At 32.7% G+C, this 13,727-nt stretch overlaps 2 protein-coding genes across 3 annotated transcripts; one reads left to right on the top strand and one right to left on the bottom strand.

Moving 5' to 3' along the window:
* Nucleotides 1-5,308: 5,308 nt before the first annotated feature.
* On the top strand, nucleotides 5,309-8,039 carry LOC120156842 (monoglyceride lipase-like). Its single transcript, XM_039168095.1, has 7 exons — nucleotides 5,309-5,785; nucleotides 6,156-6,194; nucleotides 6,299-6,369; nucleotides 6,475-6,539; nucleotides 6,791-6,880; nucleotides 6,952-7,044; nucleotides 7,560-8,039. Exons 1-7 carry the CDS (start codon nucleotides 5,382-5,384, stop codon nucleotides 7,992-7,994), a joined length of 1,197 nt encoding a protein of 398 aa, XP_039024026.1. The 5' UTR covers nucleotides 5,309-5,381; the 3' UTR covers nucleotides 7,995-8,039.
* A 1,820-nt stretch (nucleotides 8,040-9,859) lies between these two features.
* Nucleotides 9,860-12,508, bottom strand: LOC120156845 (protein SAWADEE HOMEODOMAIN HOMOLOG 1-like). Of its 2 annotated transcripts, XM_039168101.1 has the most exons (10): nucleotides 12,251-12,508; nucleotides 11,925-12,006; nucleotides 11,703-11,788; nucleotides 11,570-11,615; nucleotides 11,308-11,446; nucleotides 10,856-10,937; nucleotides 10,628-10,679; nucleotides 10,359-10,502; nucleotides 10,154-10,273; nucleotides 9,860-10,035 (listed from the first exon to the last, which is right to left on the bottom strand). In XM_039168101.1, exons 3-10 carry the CDS (start codon nucleotides 11,777-11,779, stop codon nucleotides 9,982-9,984), a joined length of 714 nt encoding a protein of 237 aa, XP_039024032.1. In that variant the 5' UTR covers nucleotides 11,780-11,788; nucleotides 11,925-12,006; nucleotides 12,251-12,508; the 3' UTR covers nucleotides 9,860-9,981. The 2 variants fall into 2 exon arrangements, with proteins under 2 accessions (XP_039024032.1, XP_039024031.1); XM_039168100.1 differs by lacking the exon at nucleotides 11,925-12,006.
* Nucleotides 12,509-13,727: the final 1,219 nt, after the last annotated feature.

Here is a 13,727-nt window from a genome sequence, read left to right as displayed (position 1 = left end):
TTCACTATCGTGAATAGTTCTCTGGAACCTTCACATAATGGGTAATAACTTCTTACTTTCTTATTGGAGGATCCACCTTTTGGTGGCAACCACAAAGACAATAAGCAGATATTACACACTCTAATCTAGCTCGGATACCAATTGTTGCGGAAGACGGCTATCGGATAGAGCAAAATCGCAACTGATAATTTGAGAAAATAAAAATGAAGATAAAAAGAGACACAAAATTTACGTGGAAAACCCCTAAATAAAATAGGGTAAAAACCACGGGCAACGGTAGAAGAATTTCACTATGAGAAAATAGGAATTACAACCTCTCTCGATCTACCAAGGAGAAAACAATGATAATTCTCTCTCGATAAAAAAGAGAAAACAACTCTCAAGAAACTCTCTAAATTCTCTCTAGTATTGGAAGAAAGCTAGAATGCTTTGGGATGATTTTGAAGCTAAATGAGCTAGTGTATTTATAGTTGAAACCTAAGGACTAATTTATAAATACTCTAAATTAAAATGGCTAAATTATGATTCTACCATTATCTAAAATTCAACATTTTCTGCCATCTAAAGCAATTTCCACTTTCTGTGGATTTTTTCTTTCTTTATTATCACCTTTCGGTGATTGAGAAGACTTTTCAACAGTCTAGACTCACAAGTTTCTTGCATGAAGATAACTCCTCTGGGATTTCACCAATCAGCTTGTTTCTATATAGGTTTAATTGCATTAACTCCGATAAGCTTCCGAAACTACGTGGAATCGTACCTGAGAATTCGTTCCTCGACGAGTCTAAGACCTCAATCTTCTGGGTAATGTTAAACGTCTAAGATGGAAAAGTGTTTCTTTATTCCTTCATAACACTTAAAAAATGCAAACGAAGAATTAAAAAAGAAAATCAACTTTTGAATTCTTGAAATCACAGTTAGATTATATTTTTAAATATTTTGATCAAAACTCTTATTATAATTTATTTTAGTCACTCGTAAAATTAATTAAAAAAACTAATTTACACTTATGAAAATAAATATTGACAGTCTAGTACGTGAAAAAAAATACAACGATATAAATAAAACATTTGATAGTCCAATAAATAAAAAAATTAACTTACACCGGTTTAATTAAATATAAACCTTATATTAAAGAAATTATATATTTTTATAATATTTTTATTTAATGTTTGAAGTTTAATGAAATCACTATTGTGGCAAAACATTATTTCTCTTTGAAATATATTTTATATAAAATAATATATTAATTTTACAATATTTATATTTTTGTGTAATTTTAACTTTTAAAATATAATTTATATATAGAGATTAATCTTATTTTAACTTTTAAAATATAATTTATGTATTCAGATTAATCTTATTTTAACTTTTAAAATATAATTTATATATTCAGATCTTTGAGCATATTACATCATTTCAAAAATCATCTTTTATTCAAATCGCTGTTCGGGTATTTATTACTCGATTTTTAACATGACATTTGGCATGATCAAAATTGATAATTAAAAGTTATTTATGTACATGTGGCGGTTCTGCAAATATTTTAATTATGTATACATATATATTAATGATATAATTTTTTATGGGATATATATATAAATAAAATCTTAGAGTGAATACCAATAGTAAAATGAATAATTAATATAAAAGAAATTAGATTTCAATATGAGTACTCTGAATAAGCTTTGCATCAGCCATTATATGCACAATCTATTAGCCTATTAATAAGTTTGATGATTTTAGATGTGACACCACCTATCCCATAGTTAGGGTATTTATATTTTCAAGAAATGGATGAAATAAATACTCTCTCAAATCTAGATTATTAATTTCCTTATATACTAATTTTTTTATTTATCATATAATTCACTTATTCATCATTTTTAAAAAAATAAATTTGGATGAATAAAAAGTTGTATATGTTCAAAAATTATCAATTATTTTAACAATAAACGTTTATACTCCTACATATACAATGTTCGAACTCAAAACCTAAAAAAATAATAATAATTTTTTAATTAGTAAACTCGTTTAGTTTATGCATTTATTCATCCATTTGAGTTTTGTTTTTATTGCATGCTAACATTTACATTCATTATTCATGGGTATCTTATCGTCCACAAAATTTCATACGTGGTCCATACTCCATATTTATTGACCATAATAACGTCCTTATCCATACTCTTATTATTTTATTAAGAAGAGAGAACCTCCTCATTGTTATAACATTGTTTAAAATAAGCATCAATGTTCAGTAAAAACTGTATTAAACATCTTCACAAACATTGCATGATATTTAGTAACTGCATCTTTGAAGTTATGGTTAAAATTAATTGTCCTTCATTAAATAAAATAATTAATTTAATAACATTGGAGAAGATACGTATAGGAGAAATCGCCGATGTTAACGTGAAAAGGAGGAGACACAAATATAAAATAAGGGTAAATTATGCATTTAGTATCTAAATTATCGATTTTAGTCCGTTTTAGTGCTTAAACTTTTACTTTTTTCAAAATAACACTTAAAGTTTATTTTTTGTTTCATTTTAATACCCGTTGTTAAAAATTTAACGCGTTTAGTATATAAGCTATAAGGGTTTGCAAATCCAGGTACCCGGGTTTTCGAGTACCCGAAGTGCCGGGTACCCGGATCTTCGGGTAATTGATTTCTCGGCCCGTTTCCCGACCCTGATGTTTCGGATACCCACTAATCGGGTACCCGGATACCCGAGTATTTTTCTTTTCAAATTATTAATTAAAAAACACACACACAAATTTAAATTTTCAAAACTTCGAATTACATAGTTCAATATCCAACCATAATTAAAAAAATGTTAGTCCAACATCCAAACATAATTAAAAAATGGCATGTTAGTATCATTGTTCATTTTTAAATATGGGTGACCAAAACAAAATCAAAACGTAGCGTTAGGTATAATTTTGAAAAAAATAATAATCAAGAGACCAAACATAAATTAGATAATATACAAGTGACCAAATAGGTAGTTTACCCTAAATAATAATCGAGTGACCAAAATATAAATTAGATAATATATAAGTGACTAAATGGGTAGTTTACCCTAAATAATAATATAGTGAGCAAAACATAAATTAGATAATATATAAGTGACCAAATAGGTAGTTTATCCTAAATAATAATCGAGTGACCAAAACATAAATTAGATAATATATAAGTGACCAAATAGGTAGTTTACCCTAAAAAAATCCCTAACCGAGTACCCGAAAAAAATTCAATTTTGTGATCCGGGCCCGACCCGAAAAATGTCAGGTAGGGTAATTTTTTTTAGAAAATTACTCGGCTTTTTCAGGTTCGGGTCGGTAGGTCAACGGGTGGGGTCAACCGAGTATGGTATTTTTTGCATACTCCTAATAAGTTATTAGTTTTGATCCATTTTAGTATCTAAATTTTTATTTTTTTTAAAAGTTAAGTATGATTTAGGTACGAAACTTTCATTTTTTTTTCAAAACTTAACTGCGGGTACTAAAAAGAAACATAAACTAAACTTTATGTATATTTTTGAAAAAATTAAAAGTTTAGATACTAAAATAGATTAAAACTGATAGTTTATATACTAAATATGTAGTTTACCCATAAAATAAAAATGTCAATTTAATGTCCATGGTAAAGTCCGCTTGCCTGATTGAACAGTTTAGCAACAAGAAGATGATATTAACCAAGAGAAATGTGTGAGGCCATGAAAATATGACACGTGTAATAATCTCAGTGGAGATGATAAAGTGGAATTCTAGGCTATAAATAGGGGTATTGGGAGGGGTACGATTTCATCGATGCTTCCTTCATTCTGAGCTCAGCTCCTCGAGACTTTAAGCGGCGGCTGGCTTTTCATTCGCTGTTCGTTCAAAATTAAATGGCGGGGGGCTATTTAAAGGGCGGTTATATTTTTAGTTAACAGACCCTAAAGTTCTACAACTCTGAAATTCCGGACTTATAAATAGAACAAAGCAAGTCAAACTTCTATTTCTCTGACTATTTTTAAAATTAATAAAAAAAATTAATCAAACATCATTTAGTATATTTGAATTTTTTCACTTGAGATAAAATTTACTCTCACTGTCTCATTAAATGTGTCTCTTTTAGTTCTTAAAATTGTATCATACAAAATATTCTAATATAAAAGTCAACAAACAACAACACTTCTATTTCATTTTTTATCCTTATACGTCTTACTCTTTCACACCCATCAAAATAAAATCTATCACTTATTTTTTAGGGACAATTTTATCATTTTATTTGATAAAATATATATCCTAAAACTATGTACATGGTCGATATGAGACACAAATTATGGGACGAAGAGAGTAACCATTCATTTAACCACTATAATAACTTGATTTGTACTAATACTCTAAATTTTCAAAATTTATACGTCAGCGAATTAAAAAACGTAAATAAGTGAAGATAAATCTAAAGAAGAAAATGAAAGAAGTCCATTAGTAACCCTTGAATTCTATACATCAAGTTTTTAATTTAAATTATTTAAGGATATGAAGATTTCTCTAATACGATAAGAAAAATAAATTATATTTTAATTGTTCATATGATTCTTATTGTACATAAACATAATATCTATAATTGTTCAATTAAAAATGATATTTGATTACATCAAAATATAATATTTCTCATGTTGAGAGCTATGATAATTTTAAATATAAAGATTTAATGATAAATGATTAATTTAAAACTTTGATTCATATTTATTAAATCTCGTATGCATATTCATAGTATAAACGTCTGTCAAATTTCATGACAGTTTTAATTAATTATTATTTCTACAATAATAATTGATTAAAAACATTTGAAAAATTAATGAATATATAGGTGACAATCAAATTGAAGAGTAAAGTTTTGGTTTTGGATAAAAATGGAGCGGTGTTGATAACCGGTCACTCCTCTAAGTATTGGGGGGGGGGGGAAACGATAAAGTCAAAACACGAGTGGGTAGAACGCTTGGAAGCCGAGCTGGGAGGCTGGCTACGCGGAGAATATCTTTCAAAATCTGTTGCGTTAGAGTAAGCTCCACTGTACCTTCTACTAATTTCAACCGCAACCCGTCAAAACTCTCCTACGCCCCTAAGTCAAAATCATGCACTCCATCATCGCCGTTCATTCTACTTACAATTTAGGAATCATTATCCATAACACAATCAAATACCGTTAACTTGATTCATTTTTCTCTCCTCCTTGTCCGAAACCTACCCGTGCTCTATAAATATCCCAACTAAATTGCCTGAGACCTGTATTTTCTCTTTCTATTTTTATTGTTTTCACTCCATATTTTCATACCGGTAGTTTCTTTTATTTTTTTGTTCATTTGATTTTTTTTGCCATCTCTGTCATGTCAGCGGCTGGGGAGATGGAGCCATTGACGTCGGGAGCAAGCAATCGGATAATTCCGATCCTAAAAACCCTAAGAATTCTTCTTATTTTCATCCAATCTGTAATATTGTACCTTCTCCTTCTCCTCTTTCCTCGGCGCCAAAAATTTCAGACGGCAATTGCGGCGGTTGACGATGCTGCTGCCGGGCCGCAATCTCTGGCTCAAACATCGAGGCGGAAGTCTTTATGGAGGCGAGAAGAGGAGGACACGTTAAGAAGGAGATATTTGGCAGAGGATTTGAACATGGGGTTCGAAACCGGAGACGGAGAGGTTCAATGCCGCTGGAGCACGTCTCTGTTCTTTGGCGTTCGAAGAAGTGCATTGTTTTGTCGGTCTTGGTTCCCGGCTACCGGTGAATTAAAGTAAGCAGTAATCTTCTTTTTTTTATTGACGTTAAATGAACATTAAACGATTGTTTTTTTTTCTCGTTTTATTTTGTTTTTTTAATTATGAACTGAAGTTAATAATTTTTTAATTGCTTATGACTCGAGACAACTAGTCTTTTCACAGATTAACTTCCTATTTTGAGAATGCTAAACTGAGAGGATCGCGGTTTTGAATTTTAGTATTAGTTGGGGGCTGATATACAAATACCGCTTTACTGTTAGTTTGCCTGTAGCATCATGCAAATATGTAGCCTTTAGTTTTGTTCTTTTCTTAAAGTTGCCTTCATTTCATTGCCTTTTGCTTTTCTATCTTGTCTCCTAACAGATACTTGTTTGTGGTTTTTAGGGGAATTTTGATCATTATACACGGGCTGAATGAGCACAGGTAACATTGTTTCTAAATTAAGTCCATGAAGATCTCAGTTTTTATCCCATTGGAAAAGAATTTCCACATTTTTCGTACTCTTTTTTGTGGCTGTTTATTTCCAGTGGAAGATATGCTCAGTTTGCAAAGCAACTAACCTCCTGCAATTTTGGTGTGTATGCAATGGACTGGATAGGTACATAATCCGACACATGTTCAGCATTTGTTTTTCCTTTTTAAAAATCTATTAAAGAATATTAGTTTTAAGTTGTGGTAATGAGAAAAGCATCCTTGCTTATAGGTCATGGTGGCAGTGATGGATTGCACGGATATGTTCCTTCACTTGATCATGTTGTTGCAGACACTGTAAGTAGTCATCTATATTTCTTTTAATTTGCAATTGGAATTAACTCATATTAATTACTTTGTCAGTTAACTTTTAATTGGATAATCCTATTGCTCTTGTGATGATAAAACATTTTAATCATAAACAATTTGAAGGTTACTGTCATGACTACCGACTGGTGATAAACAACTAAAACCTTAATTTGGAAATCTTTGGCTTTATTTAAAATTTGCCTGCAAGAAGGTGCTGAGTTTTTTCTCTACATTGTCAGGGGGCCTTTTTGGAAAAGATCAAATCAGAGAACCCAGGTGTACCTTGCTTCCTTTTTGGTCACTCTACTGGTGGAGCTGTGGTTTTAAAGGTAACATCTGCCATTTTCTTTCAATGAATTATCAGTTGAACATTTTAATTTAAGAAGGTGCAATTTACCAGGCAGCTTCATACCCTCGTATTGAAGAAATGCTGGAGGGAATTGTGCTGACATCTCCAGCTTTGCGTGTTAAGCCAGCACATCCGATTGTTGGGGTGAGTAGGTTCTTATTGTTCTTTATTTGTAGTGTGCTCAATCGTGCTGTAGTTTTCTGAACTTTATTGAACAGAAGCATTAAAAGCGCTTCAACCAACCATTACCAATCAGCGGTTTAATATTGACCTATGAATATTTTTAATATCACTTTTTTTTTTAATGCAGAAACCAGGCTCTCTTCTTGTGATCGGTTTCTTAGTTTTATCAAATGTCTATATTTAGTTATGAGTTAGCCAAAAGATGTGTGCAAATAAAGTACTTGGGAGGTGTAAATTCCTTTTAGAGTTAACTGGTCAGGTTTTAGCTTGAATATAGTTTTCATGATTTTGTCCTCTATAATGCCATCTAACTATTTTGCTTGAGAATGCGAGTCACTTTGGTTTTGTATAACCATTCTGCTATTGCGTGATATCAACTGCATATTGTAAAGAATAAGATTGACTGTGATTTAATCTGTAGCGTAACCTCCCTGTATCCCTTCAAGATGGCATCTTAATACTGTGTCTTTATGCAGGCTATTGCCCCCCTTTTTTCTCTGGTTGCTCCTAAGTTGCAGTTTAAAGGAGCGAACAAGAAGGGCATCCCAGTTTCGAGGGACCCTGCTGCACTGTTGGCCAAGTATTCCGATCCCTTGGTCTACACCGGTCCAATAAGGGCCCGAACAGGGCATGAGATATTGCGCATCACATCTTACTTGATGCGGAACTTTAAGTCCGTGACTGTCCCATTCTTTGTTCTGCATGGGACTGCAGACAAAGTCACTGATCCAATCGCCTCTCAGGACTTGTACAACGAGGCATCCTCCGAATTCAAAGACATAAAGCTCTACGAAGGCTTCTTGCATGATCTTCTCTTTGAACCAGAGCGCGAAGAGATAGGGCAGGATATAATCAACTGGATAGAGAAGCGATTAGGTACCGTAGCCGAAAAGATTGATCATATCTGGTAAACGATCTTGCACTACAGATTAGGTGTAGAGCACCTGTATGAAAGCACAAGTGGACGTGATAGAAAAGTTAAAAGCGAGTCCACATCGATGCTTGTTCATCTGGATTGCAGTGAAATTCATAATCGTGTGTATAATCATGTTATAAATTGTTTTTTCATATATAAAAAATCCCGTCATTTCATACTGTTGTATTTGCAATTTATCCATAAACAATATTTGTAAGATTTCAATGCTTCTTTTAGGTTTGTAGGCAACTAAAATTTCAGTGCAGCAAAACGGCTTCTATGTTTTGGCAGTTTGCTTGTTGGGGCAGAAGGGTTAGTGGCTGAATAGATGACGTAACTACCCGTATAATAATGTCCTAGCAATAGGATAATAATTTTCTCCATACAATATTATTTGTATAAAAATTAATTAGATTAAGAAAAATTATAAACATGAATATTTATTGAATTGTTTTCTTAAGATGTCTTTAATCATATCGGCTTTGATTAAATCTAGCATTGAGTTAGATTAAACCATAAATAACAGGTAAAACTCTCCAAAAAATATTTTTCTTTTCATTTACATTATCCGATTCTAAAATCTTACTTAAAAACATCAAATTCCGTAATTTAATAAAAGAATAGGTATTTATTTATAATTTTAACCATTACAAATGCTTTTTAAGTCTAAATATTATTCAATAGTATTTTAATTTACTATAGCTTACTAAGAAAAGTAGAAATTTAATGAGAACTTATATTAAAAAAAAAACCTAAACTTTTGAAGTGCCTGAAAATCATTTTTTTTAAGTTTCGATGTGTAAAGGGACTCGGTATTTGCAGCAATCGTACAAAGTTAGGGATTCGTTTCCCTTGAGGGAGGGTTTTTATGTGATTGACATGGCCACCGGTGGAAGCAGATGGGCAAGTGTTATTTCAGGTGGTCCCCCATTTCTGACCAGGTTTTTATTGGATTTCAAGAACATCCATTCCGTGTCTCTCTCCATTGTGGTAAATGAAATGTTCGCGGCCCGAGTGACAATATCCTTATTTTGGTCCACCTGCAGGTAAGTTGTAGAATTAGATTTTCTCTATCCCATTTAAGGTATTCACAGGAGGTGGGATAATGGCTACCGCCTTACTTCAACTGAGGCAAATTGGGATCAAGCTGCTTTTGTACTTAGTGTTCCAAGAAGAAAACCTGCTGATGAAACTCGGGAGACACGTCCAACTTCTGGGATGTCTGATTTAACCCTAAGGAAATAATTGTGCTGTAGTTGATGCATGCACAAGCTAAATCCAGTCCATGATCCATCTTAACAGATAAGCATTTCAATGGTTAAACTTGTGATCTTTTAAAGCTCCAGGTTTGAATGCCTTATTGGTACAGAGTATTTATGATCTAAGGTTGGCCGAGTATCCACCGAGAAAAGAAGGATCGAGCGCTGCCATTTGAGCAAAAATGCTTTTGTTAGAGATATCTAAATGGATGTTGATTGCAATCGAGTTATTGATCAAAGTCTATTAGGTTCATTCCCAGATTCTTGGTAACATTTGTTTTCACATGATTTCACTTTGACAATTGTTTTTAATGATAGTTGGTCTAGCCATTTGTTTTACTATAAGATGCTTAATTGCCAGTTTTACTCTGATTTTGCCCTTTGATCAATACTGGCTTATACCAGTATGTACATTTTCAACAGAATTTTGTTTTTATTTTAAAAAATATAATCATTTGAGGCACAAGGCACATGAACTAAATCCATAAAGAGAACTGTAATTTTACATGCCAGTTTTATATGCATATTCTATCTTGGAGACGCCATACCAAAGGGGGGGGGGACGACATAATGAAGATAATCCCTGAATGGTCCAAAGATGCCGATTTACATACAAGTAGTAATTCTCTTGCTCAGAAAATCACATTTGATCAACCTTCCCAAATAAAAAATTACAAAACCGGTTGTTGGAAGGAAAGTAAAAGTTCAAAAGCATTCTGCAAACTAATTAGTTCGTATGCCCGAAATATAACATAGTTTCTCCAATCGAACTCTTTCCTGGCAAAAGGGAAAAATAAACAAGAAAAGATCAGTACTTGTAGCTCTGAAGGAAATACTATTCTTGTACGCTTAATCGAGCTAGCATGAAGAGTTGATAAGAAGATGAAATGCTTGCCTCTGTGTTGTCATGATTATATCGGATAAAAAACAGACACCTACAACCTCGTATGTCATGCATTTTCCGATCAATCTTTACAACGTGAGCATCATAGTAAATTGATTGGTCCCCTCTCTCCTAAATTCCAGCCAAGAAATGCAAAGTAACAGACAGAAATAAGATTATTGAGAAATTTAAGAACAATGAGTTATCTATTAGTCACCTGCAAGCACAATACGAGATCTCCAACAACCAACTTATTACATTCAGAATGCTCAAACGGGATGGATCGCTTTCGTACTGCCTTTTTTACATTAACCCATTCATCGTCTGCAGCTCCATATCCAACAAATCTGACCCGAACATCCTTTAACAATACATTTAATCAAATGACTTCTAAAATAAATACTTTGACAACTATGACCAAATATTAGCTCGGTAAGAGCATCAGTCTAGACAGTGAATGCAATAATATGATTTAAATATACTTACAGCTTCACCAGAACTTAGAAACCGGTGACCGAGAAACATGTCAACATCATACCTGTGCATCAAAAAACAAAAAACTCTCGCAAGTTTAAGTACAAGATTCACATGGCATTACAGAATGAACGCAGGTATATTCCAACTGTTTGTATATGTACATAATTTACAGATCAATTATAACAATAGAAAAGCCTGGACAATTGCTATTAGAATAATTTATATTCATTTGCTTACCATGCTCCATCTTTACATGACTTAGCCTCGAATTTTAGTTCTGATAGATCAGGAATCTTTTCTCCAGGTTGTGAATCCACTGCTAGAGAGACGGAAAAAAGTTAGCAAAGGCAGCAAACACTTTCTATAGAACACTCAAGGGGAAGTCCAGGTGAATATTTAATTTTTATGCCATGGTTTCCAGATGATAAAGCAGAGGAAGACATGAACAAGAAAACCGTATACATTTCTGCACCAGTCAATAGGAATAGTAGTGATCTCGTGCTTAAAATTAGAAGCACTTCTATACTGGTAAAAGTTTTACTTTCCAAAAGAAATTAAGAACTATCTAGTATAGCAAAAAAAATGGGGTAGCAAGTCGAACTATAACACGTTTTGCAACCACCGGGATATCTGAATCGGTCCAAACTTTAATCATTTTCTTTCCTCAAATTCAAAAAATGGACACACACCTTTAAGAGTTTGAGAATTTTGAGGTCCATTGTTTAGAGGGCATGTTTCAGGTATTGAGGACTGGTTTTCGGATGTATCAGTAAAGGAAGGAACTTTGGATGTGCTTTCCTGCTGCCTAGATCCGAACCAGCTTTGTACCTGAGAAACAATAATGAAATTAGTGATCACAGTAGATATCCAGAAGTATTCAACATAAACAACATAACCAAAATTGAAAGAAAAGAGGAGAAATCATAAGATAGTAATCGAGTAAAGAAAGACCTCAGTCCATTTAACAATAGGTTTGCCAGCACGAGCCGAGGATGAACTGCAAAAGCAACATGCATCTCAGTCCAAGCAGATACATTTGTTTAATCTAAAAGGGCGGGAACAATGTTCACGAAATGCAACTAACCTGAAACTTCTCGCAATTTTTTGACAAAACTCCTTACTCTGCAGCAGCTCCCTTGATTCCACCGACAATTTCTCCATCTTCTCAATCTGTACATAAAGACGTAAAAGAATGGAAATAGCTTTGTATAAGCATCTCAAGAGTGGCTACAGAGCTTTGATATAATGGTCGCATTGCTCTGCTTATAACAAAATGTTAGAATCAACAACATTCATACATAATTACTACGTTAAACCAAGAATGATTCCAAACCCCAATGCATAAGAGCGAAAAAGAGAGAATCAATCCAAACTATCACATACACAACCTAAAATCAATAGAAAAGCTCTAACTTCACATTTTCAAGAATCACAACGTACTCACGCTGATCAGAAGCAGAAATACAGGACAATACATTAAGAAATATAGGGACTTCTTTATATCCGTAAAAATTCGTATATATAATTACACCATTTGTTCTAGACTCCATAATCTGACAACTGACCAGAAAAAAATGCCACTCAAAACAGAAAATTAAGGTTTTTTTTTTAAACCTCGGCTTTTGGATTTACCTCGGCTTTTGTAAATCCAGATAAGACCGGTCTCTGTCTCGGACGTAGACGATCCATCAAACACTCCAAAAATACGTTATTTTTTCCTTTTAAAATGGAAACTTTGGGGATTAAGCGAGCTCTCAATTTGTATAATCTGAAAAACCCTAATGCCTAAAGTGTTGGAAATTTCAGAGACTAAGAGTCTCAGTCTCAGAGAGAATGTCAGTTTAAGCGCCTTCAGAATTTTGGATTCAATTTGTATCTTTTTTGCGTTTCTTTTATGCTCTTTTTAGCTATACAGTAGAAAGGCCCGACAGTTTTGGACTTCAGAAGCTCCATTCGACCTGTTTATTACTAAAAATACTTTCATTTCAATTCAATATTTAAAACCTATAATTATTATTATAAAAATAAATAACAATAATATTTTATATCTGAAAAATAATTTTTAATTAGTTTTAATTATATATTCAAAATAAATTTCAAAAAATATAAAAAATTATCGTGTATTATTTTTATTGAAACCTTTTATATTTCTTAAAAGATATAATGTCTTATCCTATTAAAATTGTTAATATTGAATACATATCTTAATAAAAAATTTAACACCTCAACCATAAAAATATAATTTAAATATTTTTTAATTAAACTTAAAAATACTATATAAATGTTTTTTTAATAAAAACACTTTTTTTTAAATAAATTGATATATCACTTATACTATATAATCGGCTGTAAAACCGCCGTTCTAATTTCTAATACTCGATTTCTACTATATAATTTATTGATTTTTCATATATGTGGTAGAAAATTCTATTATAAAATTTATTGAATTATTATTGTTATAAAACAACTAAGATAAAAAGCTGACTAGCGAGAAAGTAGGCATGTTGGCCGAACGAGGGAATATCGTAAACAGTTTCCCACGTTCCTCTCCTTGCTAACAGGATGCTTTCATGGAATGGAAACCATTTTTGCTACCAATTACCAGCTTTTATTTATTTATTCATATTATTTTCCCCACATTGCAAGCTAGTCCTTTTTGTCTTGGACATTTCCCTTTAAACAAAATTAAAATTTATGGGAGCAGGTTCGACTTAAACACAACAAAGTCCACTGGCAAAAGCTCATATGTTTCCCTTCACATTCCTAAACACAGCATTATTTCTTGGATGCTAATCTAGGATCGCCATCCCCATCAAAGAAAGGCTGCTGAGGTTCGGGCTTGTCACCAACGACCAGTGCATCCTCTGCTCCGATGGATGCGAAACCAGAAACCATTTGTTTGCAGAATGCAAACTGTCTTCTTCAATCTGGAATTCCGTTCTTCTTCTTTCATGCATCAAAAAACCTCCTTTCACTTGGTCTAATCTACTGACTTGGGCAACAGCAACATGGAAAGGGAAATCTCTCATTACTGTCATCCTCAAACTTTCTTGGTGTGCTTTCAATTATATTATATGGGAGGAAAGGAATCGAAGACTTTTTAGAGATA

This window comes from Hibiscus syriacus, unplaced genomic scaffold, assembly GCF_006381635.1.
Source record: "Hibiscus syriacus cultivar Baekdansim isolate YM2019G1 unplaced genomic scaffold, ASM638163v2 tig00111238_pilon, whole genome shotgun sequence".
Lineage (NCBI taxonomy): Eukaryota > Viridiplantae > Streptophyta > Magnoliopsida > Malvales > Malvaceae > Hibiscus > Hibiscus syriacus.
The sequence above is the reverse complement of the archived record's forward strand: the minus strand, read 5'-3'. Positions and strand labels throughout refer to the sequence as shown.

Coding starts and splice junctions, on each gene's coding strand:
- LOC120156845 (XM_039168100.1), bottom strand. CDS start 12,307: ATGGATCGTCTACGTCCGAGACAGAGACCGGTCTTATCTGGATTTACA. Junction 11,447..11,569: donor CTATTGTTAAATGGACTGAG/GTCTTTCTTTAC, acceptor ATTGTTTCTCAG/GTACAAAGCTGGTTCGGATC. Junction 10,680..10,855: donor TCATGTAAAGATGGAGCATG/GTAAGCAAATGA, acceptor TTTGATGCACAG/GTATGATGTTGACATGTTTC.
- LOC120156842 (XM_039168095.1), top strand. CDS start 5,382: ATGTCAGCGGCTGGGGAGATGGAGCCATTGACGTCGGGAGCAAGCAAT. Junction 5,786..6,155: donor CCGGCTACCGGTGAATTAAA/GTAAGCAGTAAT, acceptor TGTGGTTTTTAG/GGGAATTTTGATCATTATAC. Junction 6,370..6,474: donor GTATGCAATGGACTGGATAG/GTACATAATCCG, acceptor CCTTGCTTATAG/GTCATGGTGGCAGTGATGGA.